The 14,796-nt window shown below is 41.5% G+C and overlaps 1 protein-coding gene across 5 annotated transcripts in view; it reads left to right on the forward strand.

The window, feature by feature from the left end:
- Positions 1-982: 982 nt before the first annotated feature.
- LOC122878167 (transient receptor potential cation channel subfamily M member 1-like) overlaps positions 983-14,796 on the forward strand; it is a 59,585-nt gene continuing 45,771 nt past the window's right edge. For 2 of the 5 annotated variants that reach the window (XR_006378426.1, XM_044200610.1), the window contains exons 1-6: positions 983-1,374; positions 10,355-10,431; positions 11,152-11,344; positions 11,459-11,672; positions 12,245-12,369; positions 13,993-14,164. Coding sequence is in view for 4 of the 5 variants with exons in the window: in XM_044200610.1 (XP_044056545.1) it covers positions 1,291-1,374; positions 10,355-10,431; positions 11,152-11,344; positions 11,459-11,672; positions 12,245-12,369; positions 13,993-14,164 (865 nt within the window). In the remaining variant the exon portion in view is untranslated. The remainder of the gene's footprint in view (positions 1,375-10,354; positions 10,432-11,151; positions 11,345-11,458; positions 11,673-12,244; positions 12,370-13,992; positions 14,165-14,796) is intronic. The other 3 variants (XM_044200623.1, XM_044200592.1, XM_044200601.1) reach the window with 3 other exon arrangements.

Below are 14,796 nucleotides of genomic sequence, written 5' to 3' on the forward strand. Positions count from 1 at the left end.
CTTTGTGTCATTTATAACATGCATTTTTAATGTACAGCAGCTTACAGACAGTTAAATATGTGAAGTTACTTTAAAGTGTTTTCAGCTCCAGACAAACGACATTAAGAAGACCTGAACTCTGAAGTTCTGCTTTGAAACAAGTGTAGTCCTCAATTGGTTTGAATATGGTCTCACTTCTTACCGGGCCAACAAGTTTGCTTCTGTATAATTACCACGACCACTACAGGTCGCATCCTACAATAAACGTAAACATGGGTCGTAATAAGCTGCTTGCACAAATGACCTATATAGATGTTTTTCTGGTGAGTACAGTCTGGACCGGGCAGGGCAATTCAGATTTCAAGGGCCACCCCAGGCCACTCCGTAGACACGCCCCCCCAAGGGTTTGTAATGATTCAAAAAACTTCATGCATAATATGCTTTTGGTGTAAAAAACTGTTCCATAGTCTGGAAAAATGTTTAGTTCTACGGTATTTTTTTTTACAAAAAGAACTTGAAGTGTAAATCATTTTGCCAAAAATGTGTAAAATGTCATTAAATGCACATTTACAGAAATAATTATAAATTACACAACAATAATAATTATTATATAATATACCTATAATAATATTATTATGGTCATTATTTAATATGAAAGTAGAAAGGCAAATAACCCAGTGTAATGGGTAATATTTAACTGAGCAATAGAGTTAATTTCACTCACTAGGTTGAGCCAAATGGACAACCCAGCATACTGGGTTAAATGGTAAAACCCAGCACTTGGGTCAAACGTGTGTTTTGTCCCATAGTTACCCAGCGATAGCGTTAAAGTTAGGTTATTTTTTAACCCAGCAGGTTTTTTTTTTGTGTAATGGAGTTTTATTTTCATGAATCCAAAGAGCAGCAGAAACTAACAAATAACTGTCTCTCTGCTGCTGAAAGTCTGAGAGTCATCCTAAAGTAGATTTACCTTCAATCATCATTTATTAAATCTCCATCCATTAAAGAGCAGCGTCCACTAATCCTGATTACAGAGGGAGAGACGGGGAGGACAGGGTCTCCGCCTGTCACATCCCACCCACAGACGCCTGAAAGCATCACACCAGTGAAGGCTGGACCACAGGAGGACGACAGGGACAAGACAGACAAGAGACAGAGAGGAGACAGAGGAGTGAGGAGACAGAAAAGAGAAAGGAGACAAGAGACAGAGGAGACAGGAGACAGAGAGGAGGAGACAGGAGAGAGGAGGAGACGGAGGGGAGACAGAGGAGACAGGAGGATGAAGGTGGAGGACAGCTGAACTTGATCAACATGGACAGCAGAGGGAGGAGAGGAACTAACGGATCGTTCAAACGCTCGTCCATCAAACGCAGCGCGTCTTCTGGATCACAGAAGGTGAGACTGAGACCTCTGAAAGTTCAAACTAACAACTTTTAAATTTATTTAAAATTCCAGCAGAGACCACAAAGTGTCCAAAGATCCAAAATCTGTTTGGCTGAATTTTGGCAAAATGATGCAGCAGACTGCTGAATATTTCCATGGAGTCTGGTTTGAATATTTCACTCAGTGGAAACTTTCAGGAAAATATTTCTCAGCTGATTCAGTTTAACTTGAAAGATTCTACATATGACTGTACAGTTTTCCTCAGTGGCAAAAGTAAACTTTCTGAAACACTAAAAGTGTTAAAATCCACTTGTTTTTATGAGAATTTAAATTTGCATGAAAAAAAATCTGAGTGGAAATGCAGGAAATCGAAAAACAAAAATGTGAATCTGTTCATCATTTGCATTTTCTTTTGATGATTTTCTGGAAGTTCAGTTAGAATTTTATTTACATTTGGATGGAAACTCGAGCGCTGTGTCGGGTCACTTCAGTGTCCAAACCCATCACTGCCTCACGTGTTGTGTGTGTCCAGCAGTGATTTAAATGAGTGGCTGGTTGGTGGATCAAAAAAGAATATATATATTCTTTTTGTCATCTTCTGTTTGTTCTTTCTCTTCTTTATTGTCATCAGCATGATCATCACCATCATCTCAATCCATCCAATTCTGAAGCTTTGTGCTCAGACAGTTGATATTCTTAAACAGTAACTTCACACTAAATCCACTTGAGTCAGTAAATGATCTCTTCAGTCTTTATTCTGCTGTCAGTCTGTAGTGTTCACTGTAACTTATAACTTATATTATTACATTAATAATATAAAACTAAATATTGCACAGGAGTATACACAGAATAATGAAATAATTGTGCAATATTCTGTGTATACTCCTGTGCAATATTTTGTTTTCCTATTTATTGAAATTGATATTATTCATACCTCCATTACTGCTGTGCAATATCCACCGTCTCATAATAAGCTACACTTAACTCGACAGTACATGCACTACTACTTATTACTTATATTATTACATTGTACTATTATACCGTATTATCATCATCAACCGGTAAACCCACTTGGTATTTCACACTTATTATATTTTATACTTATACCCACCTGGTACTTAATTTATTTTCTGACCTGTTTTTATAGTGTATTGTATTATATTTTTTGCTAGTACTTTCTCCTGTGTGCACTGACGTAAAGGCGAGCTGCTGTAACAAAGAGTTTCCCTTTGGGGATCAATAAAGTATTTCTGATTCTGATTCTGAACAGCTGTTCTTTGACTTGAGAAAATACAGTCATTCTGTCCTTATCATGTACTCCACGACCCTTCATCATCACGCTGACTCTGATGTGGGCCACGTCTCCCTATCCGGACATATAAAATCAAAAATCAGCTCTCTGTGATGTGCAGAGTTTACAGTAACAAGTCCCACCATAAGCAAGCAAGGATAGTAGCAAGGAAAAGCTTCCTTTAACAGGCAGAAACCTCGAGCAGAACCAGACTCAGGGTGGACGGCCAGAGAGAGAGAGAGAGAGAGAGAGCAGGAGGTAAGAAAGCATACAGTTGAACAATGCAAATTCCACATAGAATTTTAAAATACATGTTACCACTGGTCAGGTTTGGCAGGGGCCCAGAGAAAACTATGTAGTCCGACATTGTCTTTTCATATGTACACACCGACTCAACATTAACTTTAGTGACCTAGGATTGGCGTAATCGGGAGTCGTTACCGCCAATGTGAATAACAGTCTTACTGTATTTACGTTTATCCTTAGCCAGCAGTTTTAAATGGGATTCAGTGTTGCCCGCTCTGGCCCCAGGAATACATCTGACTATGGTCGCTGGTGTCGCTAACTTCACGTTTCTCACAATAGAACTGGCAATAATCAGAGTTGGTTTCTCAGCGGGTGTGTCGCTGAGTGGGGAGAACTTGTCAGAAACGTGAACAGGTTGGTGGTGAACTGTGGGCTGCAGAACTTCCTTAATTCTCGGTGGCATAGAATCAACAAGGTGCTGGAAACTTCCTCAGAGATTTAGGTCCATTTTGACATGATAGAATTATGCAGTTGCTGCTGATTTGTCGGCTGCACATCTATGATGCGAATCTCCCGTTCCACCACAACCCAAAGGTGCTCTATTGGATTGAGATCTGGTGACTGTGGAGGCCATTTGAGTACAGTGAACTCATTGTCATGTTCAAGAAACCAGTTTGAGATGATTTGAGCTTTGTGACATGGAGCGTCATCCTGCTGGAAGTAGCCATTAGAAGATGGGTACACTGTGGTCATAAAGGGATGGAAATGGTCAGCAACAATACTCAGGTAGGCCGTGGCATTTAAACGATGCTCAATTGGTACTAAGGGGCCCAAAGCGTGGCAAGAAAATATCCCCCACACCATTGCACCACCACCAGAAGCATGATACAAGGCAAGATGGATCCATGCTTTCATGTTGTTTACACCAAATTCTTACCCGACCATCTGAATGTTGCAGCAGAAATCGAGACTCATCAGACCAGTTTTTCCAACCTTCTATTGTTCAGTTTTGGTGCCAATTGTAGTGTCAGTTTCCTGTTCTTAGCTGACAGTAGTGGCACCTGGTGTGGAGGAGAGCTTCAGGAGATTGTCTTGACCATATCTACATGCCTAAATGCATTGAGTTGCTGCCAAGTGATTGGCTGATTAGATATTTGCATTAACAAGCAGTTGAACAGGTGTACCTAATAAAGTGGCCGGTGAGTGTATAGCAATATACTGGTTAAAATTTACCAGTGTGTTGTTTTGACCCAGTTAGTGCTATTATTTACCCAAACGCCAAACGAAAATATGGTTTTAGCAGTAAAAGTACCATGAACACTGGTTCTCTACCCACTGGTGCTGGGTAAAGTTAAACCAGTATTGACCCAAACTGGATCCAGTTTGTTGGTGGAAGTGAGATAAAAATCAGACTCCAGGAGTTTCTCTGTGTTTCTGTCTCATCCTTTCTGATTGGCTCACAGCTGCAGGTCCACTTCCTGTCTCTGTAAAAAATAAAAGACAGTGATATAACGGCTCATTATACAAACAAGTGGTTCCTCTGAACAACATTAATCTGATTTAAAACCCTGATAATCCAAATCCTGCTGGCCTCACTCTGTTCATTGTTCTGAGTTCAGCTGCTGTTCTTTAATCCGTCACACTGTTTTATAAAAACACACAGTTCAGATTTACATGTTGTGAATGTGTTGAAGTGTCAGCATGAGCCGACATCATTGCTTGTTTCTATGAATGATGGTCTTCCATTCAGCTTTTTACCTTCTACTGTGCAGGAAGTACGTAAAGCACTGAAACACAGGAAAGACAAATGGGCCGGATCTTATTGATCCCTAGTTTTTAACATTGGCAGCTGATTTTATTGCAGAGCCTCTTAATTTTAACCTGACAGTTGAAAACAAGGAAATCCCAAATATTTTGAAATCTGCTTTTGTTACCGCTCGCCTCACCCTCCCCTTCCAAGCGTGTAGGAGAAACTACAGTGGCCGTGAAACTCGTGAAAACAATTTCAAAATTGTCTTTACTGTCCAAGATCCTTGAAGGTTTAATTAGTGAGCAAATCAAGGAGTTTTTATATTCAAATGACATTTTATCCACATCTCAGTCAGGGTTTAGGAAAAATCATAGCACCATTATGGCAGCGTTGACGGTAGTAAATGACATTTCCTTGGCACTTGATAAAAAACAACATTGCGCTCTTTTTATTGATTTATCTAAAGCTTTTGACACAGTTGACAATTAATATCCTTAAACGGAGGCTTTTTGACATAGGGCTCTCAGAGCAAGCAGTTGATTGGTTCTCCAACCACGTCACTGATAGCTCTGTAGTGCGTCAAATATGACTGAATATGTTCAGTCTGTTTGCAAGGGTGTTCTGTGCTTGGCCCACTTCTATTCACCATATATATAAATGATCTGGGTCTGAATTGAAACTTGTTCTTAATGCTGATTTAGACCAAGCTTATGTTATTTTCTAATGTCAAGAGTAGGCCACAGGATTTCCTTTCAGTGGTCACTCTTGAGGGAAGGGCATTGAGAAGGTTAACGCCTATAAATATCTGGTCATTCTGATTGATGATTCCCTAACTTTCAAACCACATGTACAGTGTTTGGGGAAAAAAATTAGGCTTAAATTAAGTTTCTATTTTAGAAACAAGTTGTGTTTTTTTATGTAAAAAAGTTGATGCTGCCATATTTGAACCTGTGTTGGACTATGGGGATCTTTTATACATGCATGCCTCTGCTCAAGCATTGCATATGATTGATACAGCTTACCATGCTTCCCTTAGATTCACCACAAGCTGTAAAACCTTAACTCATCACTGTGCGCTTTACTCCCTGGTAGGATGGCCTGCTCTGGCAACCCACAGGTGAATGCTTTTAAATCCATTTTGAAAAACCTGGAGACAGAATTGTTGGGGTGTCAATCAGGCCCGTAGCTACCATTGAGGACACCGAGGTCATGTCCTTTGTATTTTTTCTGGGTCTGGGAGTTTCCCCTCAGGGATCAATAAAGTATTTTTGATTCTGATTCTGATCTACCAGAGGACAGTGAGGTCATGTTGTCAGCAATATTTCTGGGAATTTGGAGACAATTACACACAAATTAGTTTTTAGTTTTTTAAAGGCTGATTTGTTGGGGGGGGGATAAAAAATTGTAAAAATTAAACTAAAAGTGAGTTATTGTTCTCCACCAGAATTACAGAGAATTCACTGAAACAACATTTAGACCCAGAGTGAAATTTTTACAGAAAATATAGCTAAACAGTTAAATTAATGAATAAAATATCTTGGGATATTTTTTTAAATACTTGGAAAATGTTATGGAGTTTGGTTGGTGGCTAATCCCAATTGTCTTTATTGGTTGGGGTCCTCACAGCGTCACTATTTCTAAAACCTTGGCTGTGGATCTGATTACTCGCTGAAATGTGGTGAAGGAAAAGTAGAAATAAATAACTGCAGTGTCTAAACTGGAGAGAAGAAGATGGACTCAGTTTTCACTTCTGTTAAAAATGAAATGAAAACACTGAGAATCAAGTGTTCAGCTGTTGGATGTTTGGAGGTTTTTGGAGATTTCTTAAAGCAGATTTGTTGAGCCTGGCACCAGCCCTCCATGACAATACTCTTGTGTTGAAGCTTGACGGGTCATGAGACTCCCAGAAGGATTACCTCGTACAAGAGTCATGAGACCGGATCCAACAAAGAGCCCTGCTGCCTCACATGCTCGTCATATGAACCCGCTCAGCTGCATAAAGTCAATTGCTATTTTATCTACTGAGCTGCACTGAGGCTCCAGACCACTCCAGAGAGCTGCCCGGTCCTCAGAGAGCTGCCGGGTCCTCAGAGAGCTGCTCGGTCCTCAGAGGGCCACTCGGTCCTCAGAGAGCTGCATGGTCCTCAGAGAGCTGCCGGGTCCTCAGAGAGCTGCTCGGTCCTCAGAGAGCTGCATGGTCCTCAGAGAGCCGCTCGGTCCTCAGAGAGCTGCCCGGTCCTCAGAGAGCCGCTCGGTCCTCAGAGAGCTGCCCGGTCCTCAGAGAGCTGCTCGGTCCTCAGAGGGCCACTCGGTCCTCAGAGAGCTGCACGGTCCTCAGAGAGCTGCTCGGTCCTCAGAGAGCTGCTCGGTCCTCAGAGAGCTGCTCGGTCCTCAGAGGGCCACTCGGTCCTCAGAGAGCTGTTCGATCCTCAGAGAGCCGCACGGTCCTCAGAGAGCTGCCGGGTCCTCAGAGAGCTGCCCGGTCCTCAGAGAGCTGCTCGGTCCTCAGAGAGCCGCACGGTCCTCAGAGAGCTGCCCGGTCCTCAGAGAGCTGCACGGTCCTCAGAGAGCAGCCGAGTCCTCAGGACGGAGCGAGACGTCTGTACGTTCAGGTAGAAACGAGAGGTGTCACTTCTGCAGGACGAGCCGTCCACACAGATTTATGATTCATCTTCTGCTGCATGTACTGAAGATGACGCATCTCAGAGGTTTGTTGGGAATTAAAACTTTGATAAACAGAATGTCTGAGCGTGAATAATGTCAGAAAACTGGACAACAAAGATATTTTGTTTGTGAATTTTAAGACTTGATAACAAACAGTCAGAACAGTCAATACCTGAGTTAATATGTGCGAGTGTGAATGATGTCAGCAAACTGGACAAAAACTGGACAAAAAAGGACACAACTGCACAAAATTTAAAGTAATTTCATCTGTTATTGAGCCCTAAATATCTACAGAAACAGACAGAAAATCTGTTCATTTTTACCTTCTTTTGATATCCAGAATGTGTGAGTTTGAATGATGTCTGCAAACTGGACGATTCACTTGAATTAACTCTATTCCAGCAGGATAATCTCAGTATGCACATCCCTAGGATTCTGCTTCAGCAAACTGCTTCATTCTGACTCTGACACTCATTTCTACTAAAGCTTTAAAGAGTCTAACCTACATTGTTAGAGGACATACTGAGCTCTGAAACAACAAGCTATGTCCCAGTTCAATACTGATGTATGTATACGTAAGTATGCACTACTAATACAGACTTCTACTTAACAGACTTCACTGTTTTAAGGTCTGGTCGCACCAGAATATGGAACAGAGAAATGAATCTCCTTTGTAAATATGTGTTTCTAGAGTTACTGAAGGTATCAGTTAGCACGCTAGCTTGTTATCTTGGTCTCTTACAGCGAATTAAAAGCTGTATCACTATGGTGTCCTCCTGTCTCCTAACTGTATGTAAACTAGGTCTCTGTTGTGGAGCAGTCTACTCTATGGATGGTGACACACAGTTAATAAGCTACGATAGCTTCCTCCATTCTGGACTCTCAGCTCAGCTCTGTCAGGACGGTTTGTTATTCAACTGAGCGAATTCACAGGTCAACGTTCACCAAAGTTGATCTCAATGTGATGTGGATTTACTTCCATGTCCCGCCTTTGTCCACTGAAATTAAACGATTTCACTGCAAAATTTCACAGTGAAAGAGAAACCTCACACTAAATTACTTGTTTGAGTTAATATATGACACATACATTTATTACACTACTACTGATCTTGGTCCCTTTGTATAGTGTTTATTGCAACAGAAGAGAGAATCAGAGAAAATCCAGTAAATGTGCTGTAATTCTACTGTAGTATTTCTGCTGAGAATCAGTGTCGCATCTAACACAGTTAGTCTTCCATGATGTCCCTCTGCAGGCTGCTGCCTTTGATTTCACATAGTCAGATTTAAACCAACAACCTTTCAGTCCATTCTGATCCCAGCAGACTTCAGTCATGAAGACATGAAATTGTTTCAACTTCCGTCCAGATAATGAATGATGAATTATTAATCAGGGAGGATGTCGAATGACAGACAGGATGAAGATGGTGGTGGTGGTGATGATCGTGATAGTGGCGGTTCATCGTTCACGTGAAAAAGACAATAAATCTGAGGCTCTTGTGCCGTTCTGATGTTAATCCTCCATCATCCAGAGTGCACGAATTTTACAAAGTACTTCAGTGAATTACAGATGCACAGTAACAAACAATAACACAGAGTCATTAGTGCTGTATGGATTTAAACACACACAGGAAACAGATTTAAAGGGTGGTTCTGTGTTTCAGCAGCAGGATTAGGTCAGGAGGATAAGAGGATTTGATGCATAAAGAAATGGAAAGCTCCACTCTCGCAGTAATTAGCCAGATACATTTAAACATGAACAGTTTGATGTTTCAGCTGTTGTGGTTTAATGTGGAGCTGCAGCTTAGCTCAGCTCTGTGATTTATTTATCTTATTTTTTTAATTCATCATTAATGCTCCTTGTGGAGTTTTCTTGTAAACTAGTAAATATTTGCAAAGGTGTTTTTTTTATAACTTTCTACTACTTTCAAGAATTATACTGACACACACACACACACACACAGAAATTAACACCCGCCCATCTTACATTTAAGATGTAAAATAATAAAAATAAACAAGAATTACAATATAAAAAGAAATAAGTTACTGATACACGTAAAAAGTAATATGTTGATAAAACTCCCATGACCTTAATTATCTGCACATCAGGGAAACTATGAGTCACTCTGATGTTTTATCCCAGAGACCAATGAAAAATAGTATATAAACGGTTTCCAGATTTTCCTCTGATGGTAGAACATGAGAAGAGAATTACTTGTTTTGTTCCAGGATCAGACGACAGGCAGCTCAGTGCAACAGCAGCTCTCTCTGGCTTTGTTCAAATTATTCGGTTCAATGTGTTTGTTGTAAACATCATTCAGAGATTTAAAGATTGAATCTGCAGATCGATGAGAGCAGCTAGAGACAGTTTCCATGCTCACAAAGAAGATCTACATTTGGATAAAATGTTTGCGAACCTTCATTGTTTTCTTCCATGTTAGCTAACAGTCTTCTTCACTGCCGCCGAGTGTCGATCAGTGAAACAGTTTGAAATATGATATCAGGAATGTGAACAGCGTCCTTGCGTGATACAAAAAAAAACAGGGACTCATAAAAACATCATAACACACGTCCATCTTTAGTCCTAAGATCCCAAACTGCTTCTTTATTCCGACCAAGTCAATGAACACACAGACGATTAAATACAGTTTATAACTGAATATTTCATTTACTGTTCAGATGAAACTGAGAAAAACAGAAAATCTGCAGATTAGAGAGATTAAAAGTTTGTAAAGACAGAGAGAAGCAGTAACAGCTCAATATCCTGTCTGATTGATCAGATTTATCTGACAACATGTATCTCATGTTCATCCTTGTGTTAAAGTTCAAACAGAAACTAAATTCACAACAGCTGACTTTCTTTAATGTCCCTGTTGTATTAACCAGGTCAATTACTAACTTTTAAGTTAATGAAGCTAATGATAGAGCTGCTGCTGTGTGTCTGTATTTAACAGACACATTTTATGGTGAATGTTTGTCAGTTTAGGGTTTGTGTGTTTGAGTTTAAAGAAAACAGCTGATGTTTACTTCCTGTTTCTCCTCAGATTCAGAGAGCATGGATCGAGAGAACTTTCCAGAAGAGAGAATGTATTCAGATTATTCCCAGCAAAGACACCAGCAGGTACCGACACATCTCCACTGCTTCACATTTATCACAAAGTGTTTAAAGGGACACTTCATCCCAAAATCAAAAATACTTTTTTAAGTCCCTACATGAAACTGCTCACAACAAATCTGTGGATTATCTTGAGTATTTTTTGGCACTTTGAGCCCCACAAGCCGAGCGCCACGTAGTCCCATTATATTAAAAAAGAAGCAGACATCTCTACGGCCGATATCTCCGAAAGTCTGCAGCTAGCACCAAAACTATCTAGCTGGATAAACAGCTCTACAGGTGGGAGGAGAAATATGTATTTTTGATTTGGGGGTGAACTGTCCCTTTAAACTTTCATTTGAAAATGCTTCTGAATGCAGTGATTGGACCTCACAAAGATGGAGAGCTACTCAGATCATTTACTCACGTTTCCGGTTCTTTACATGGAAACTGAGACTTTCTCTGTTTTAATGTTACTGATAATATTTGGTACCTGATTTAGATTTAAAGGACTCGTATTCACACACTGTTAGTGAGACTGAAATAAAGGAACTGGGGACATCTTCCTGAGTATTTCATAGTTTAATGAACACTGATGTTGGTGTAACAGTGTGTCCTACACTCACTTTAACTGTCTCCTGTTCTGAGTCCAGCTGTGTCCTTTAACTGTCCACTGGTTGTTTCCTGTCGTCTCTCTGCTGTCGCTGTGTAATAAAAGTACAAACCTGTTGTGTTGTTGTTGTTCAGGTGCAGTTGTGGTCAGCTGGTGACGCAGCACACCTCTGTCCCTCTAGGGGCCAGAGAGGAGGGGGCCCCTCTGGTCCAGCTGGAGGTCCAACCTGCAGAGAGATGGAGCCCCCTGAAACACACCCAGACCTCCCCCACTGATGCCTATGGAGTTATCGAGTTTCAGGGAGGAGGACATGTCAACAAGGCCATGGTGCTTAACAACACTTTAATATTTAATGTTATTAATTATTTAATGTTTCTGTGGTAGATCAACAAACTTCTGCTACACCACTGGATCAGTAACATCCCCTCCCCCCCCACACAGTATATCCGGGTCTCCTATGACTCTAAACCGGACCACCTGCTCCACCTGATGGTGAAGGACTGGCAGTTGGAGCTTCCCACGTTGCTGATCTCTGTCCACGGAGGCCTTCAGAACTTCGACCTGCCTCCCAAACTGAAGCAGGTTTTTGGGAAAGGACTGATCAAAGCAGCGGTGACCACCGGAGCCTGGATCTTCACCGGAGGAGTCAGCACCGGTACGACACACCCGGTCACAAACTGGGTTTTACTTTTCACTGTTGGTACAGATGAAACAAAGGAGATGGGACAGAACCAGGCTAGCTGTTTCCCCTTGTTTCCAGTCTTTATGCTAAGCTAAGCTAACCACATCCTGACACAGACATATGAGAGTGATATCCATCTGAACATCTCACTCTCAGAGACAAAGAGAAGAAAAAGATTTCAAATGTTCAGAGTTTAGAACCAACATCAGATCAAATAGCTTTAACTGTTTAAACATAATTATGAATGATGTAACTCACATAATTCAGTCATTATCAGTAAAACACTGATTCAGAATCAGTTATGAAGTTCTGGATGAATCATCATCATTGCTTTGGTTAGCAGCTGCTTATGCTAACTGAACAGAAGCTATGAAGCTAACAGCTACATGATCCATGTTTAATGTCAAATGAACTTTAATCAGTTAGCAAAAGATGAAATTCACCTGACGACCAAACAGACAGTGAAAATCTTATCAAATATTAGCTTTATGAACTCTTTGACCAAACATCTTCGCTCTAACTGATCGTCCTCTGTGGTGTTTCAGGAGTGATCCGTCATGTTGGAGATGCTCTGAAAGACCATTCGTCAAAGTCCAGAGGAAAAGTGTGCGCTATCGGCATCGCACCGTGGGGCATCATCGAGAACAAGGAGGACCTCATCGGGAGAGACGTAGGTCGATGTGTGTTGTGTGGTAGTGTTGGGTCTTTCGCAAATGTTTCGTTCAAAAGAACGAATCTTCTGGGTGAACGAACTGAAACGATCTGTTCTCAGTCAGTTCAGTTGAGCTCAGTGAACGTGCAGCGACACACTCAGAGTGAGTGATTCAAGTCATTCGTGTTCAAGACAGCTAACACACACCTGATTCAGGCTGCTAACATTTAGCTGCCATAATTCAACAACGTTGGTCCTGGACTGCAATATATAACATTATCTAGATTTATATTGTATGCATAAGCCAACATTTAACGTTACACACACACATAACCTTACTGTCTTGAAAAGAGGTCAGCTGTAAGGATACACTCAGTGAATGGAGCGTATGTGTGTGTGTGTGTGTGTGTGTGTGTGTGTGTGTGTGTGTGTGTGTCGCTGCAGGTTACCATGCGTGGTGAAACCTGCAATATGAAAGACGGTGGCTGAGCCTGAGACTGTCTCAGATCCTTTCACTGCGAGGGAACGGTGCATGTTCACTGAACGTACCACAAAGTGAACGTGAGCCCTGAGTCCGCCCTCAGTCCGCCCTGAGTGCGCCCTCAGTCCGCCCTCAGTCCGCCCTGAGTCCGCCCTCAGTCCGCCCCTCTCCCTCCCTCTCGTGTCCTGACGTCTGGAAGTAGGACTAAATATTTTATTTAATAATTAGGAAAATATACGCGCTGTACATAATAATTTGCAAACGGTATCTTTATCCAGTTAAATTCTCCGCTCACTGGCTCCTTCACGACTGTCTCAGTTCCCTAGTTAGCGAGCTGAACTGAACGTTTCAGTTCACTGAGTGGGACCACACCGTCGGAGTCAAGCACCGAACGATTCGGTGAACAAATCGTTTGAACAAATCTTTTTAATGAACGATTCTAATGATTCTAGTACACTGAAAGAACTGCTTTGCCCATCAGTAATGTCTGGTGTTAGCTACTCATTTCAAAAACTGTCCACAGACCCGCTGCAGACCCCTCAGTACTAGCAGGGACCCCCTGCACCTCTGCAGTACCAGCACAGACCACCTTCTAATGAACACTAATGAGACCAGACTCAACTGTCTGACTCAGAAAAGTGCATTTTGTGTGATTATTATTTCATAAATCATCAGCACATTAATGTAAGATCCCCAGGCAGGGCTCTTCTGGCTGTTCCTGAGTCCTGGTTCAGGACTAAAGGTGAACTGGTTTAAAACTCCTGCCTGAAGATCTGAGGCTGCAGAATCAGAGACATCGTTTAAGTCACTTATCTTATCTTAAAAAAAGCTTCTTATTAATGCTAGCATGCTGTTTTACTTCTAACATGTCTGATCTGTTTTATTATAATTGTTTTTATATTATTGTTGGTATTTTATTCTGTTTATTTTTGTATTATTTTAATAGCCTGATTTTATTTGCCTCATTTCCTCCTGACATGTTTTGTTCCTGGTTCAACCATGTGAAGCATTTTGTAACTTTGTTTTGAAAAGTGCTGTAAAAATAAAGTTTATTATGATTTATTATTAATATAAATACTTGGTACTTCACTGTCTTGACTTGAGACTCATTTGTGACTCCTCCCCCCTCTGACCGGACCAATCACGTCTGTGTGTTCCAGGTGACTCGGCCCTATCAGACAATGTCCAACCCGCTCAGCAAGCTGTCGGTCCTGAACAGCAGCCACTCCCACTTCATCCTGGCCGATAACGGGACCAATGGGAAGTACGGAGCCGAGGTCCGACTCCGCCGGCAGCTGGAGAAACACATCGCTCTGCAGAAGATCAACACACGTGAGTCACATACCCATGACATGTGACCTACTCCAACAACCAATCACTGCTGTCCTGGAAACAGACGTGGAGTAGTCAGACTTTCCTATGTCAGTGTTTGGCCATTAACAGTTTACCCAAACTACTGTAAAACAAACATATTTTCTCTTCCCTCTGGTGGTTTCTGTCCAGTCAGATACTTTTGGTTTCATTTGTTCAGGTTTGGAGACATCCGTCTCTGACTTGTAGCTTTCAGCTCCATTTAGGACTCCCGGTGGCAACATAAGACACTATGAATACCACACCTGGTTTCCCACCTCTGGCTCATCAGTCCTACCTGCTGTGTCCATGTGACCAATCATGTGACCTGTGGGTTTCCCTTTGTCATCCTATGCCTGGAGCTATCTGTAAGGCAGGGACAGCAAAGGGAGGCTCAGCCGTCACCTCTCACTTCAACCTCAGAAGAACCAATGTTGACCGAAAACACTGAAAACACCACAAACACCAACATGACTGACTGTGCTCTTGTATTTCTGTATAACCAAATGTCCTCACAGGGACAGTAAAATTCGGAAAACTGAGGACTTTTTGCTCTGCCATTGTTCTGTGTCTCCTCCAGAGTCAGATGTTTCAGTCTGTGTGTATCCAGTACA

The sequence above is a fragment of the Siniperca chuatsi genome, linkage group LG1 (genome assembly GCF_020085105.1).
Source record: "Siniperca chuatsi isolate FFG_IHB_CAS linkage group LG1, ASM2008510v1, whole genome shotgun sequence".
In the NCBI taxonomy this organism is placed as follows: domain Eukaryota; kingdom Metazoa; phylum Chordata; class Actinopteri; order Centrarchiformes; family Sinipercidae; genus Siniperca; species Siniperca chuatsi.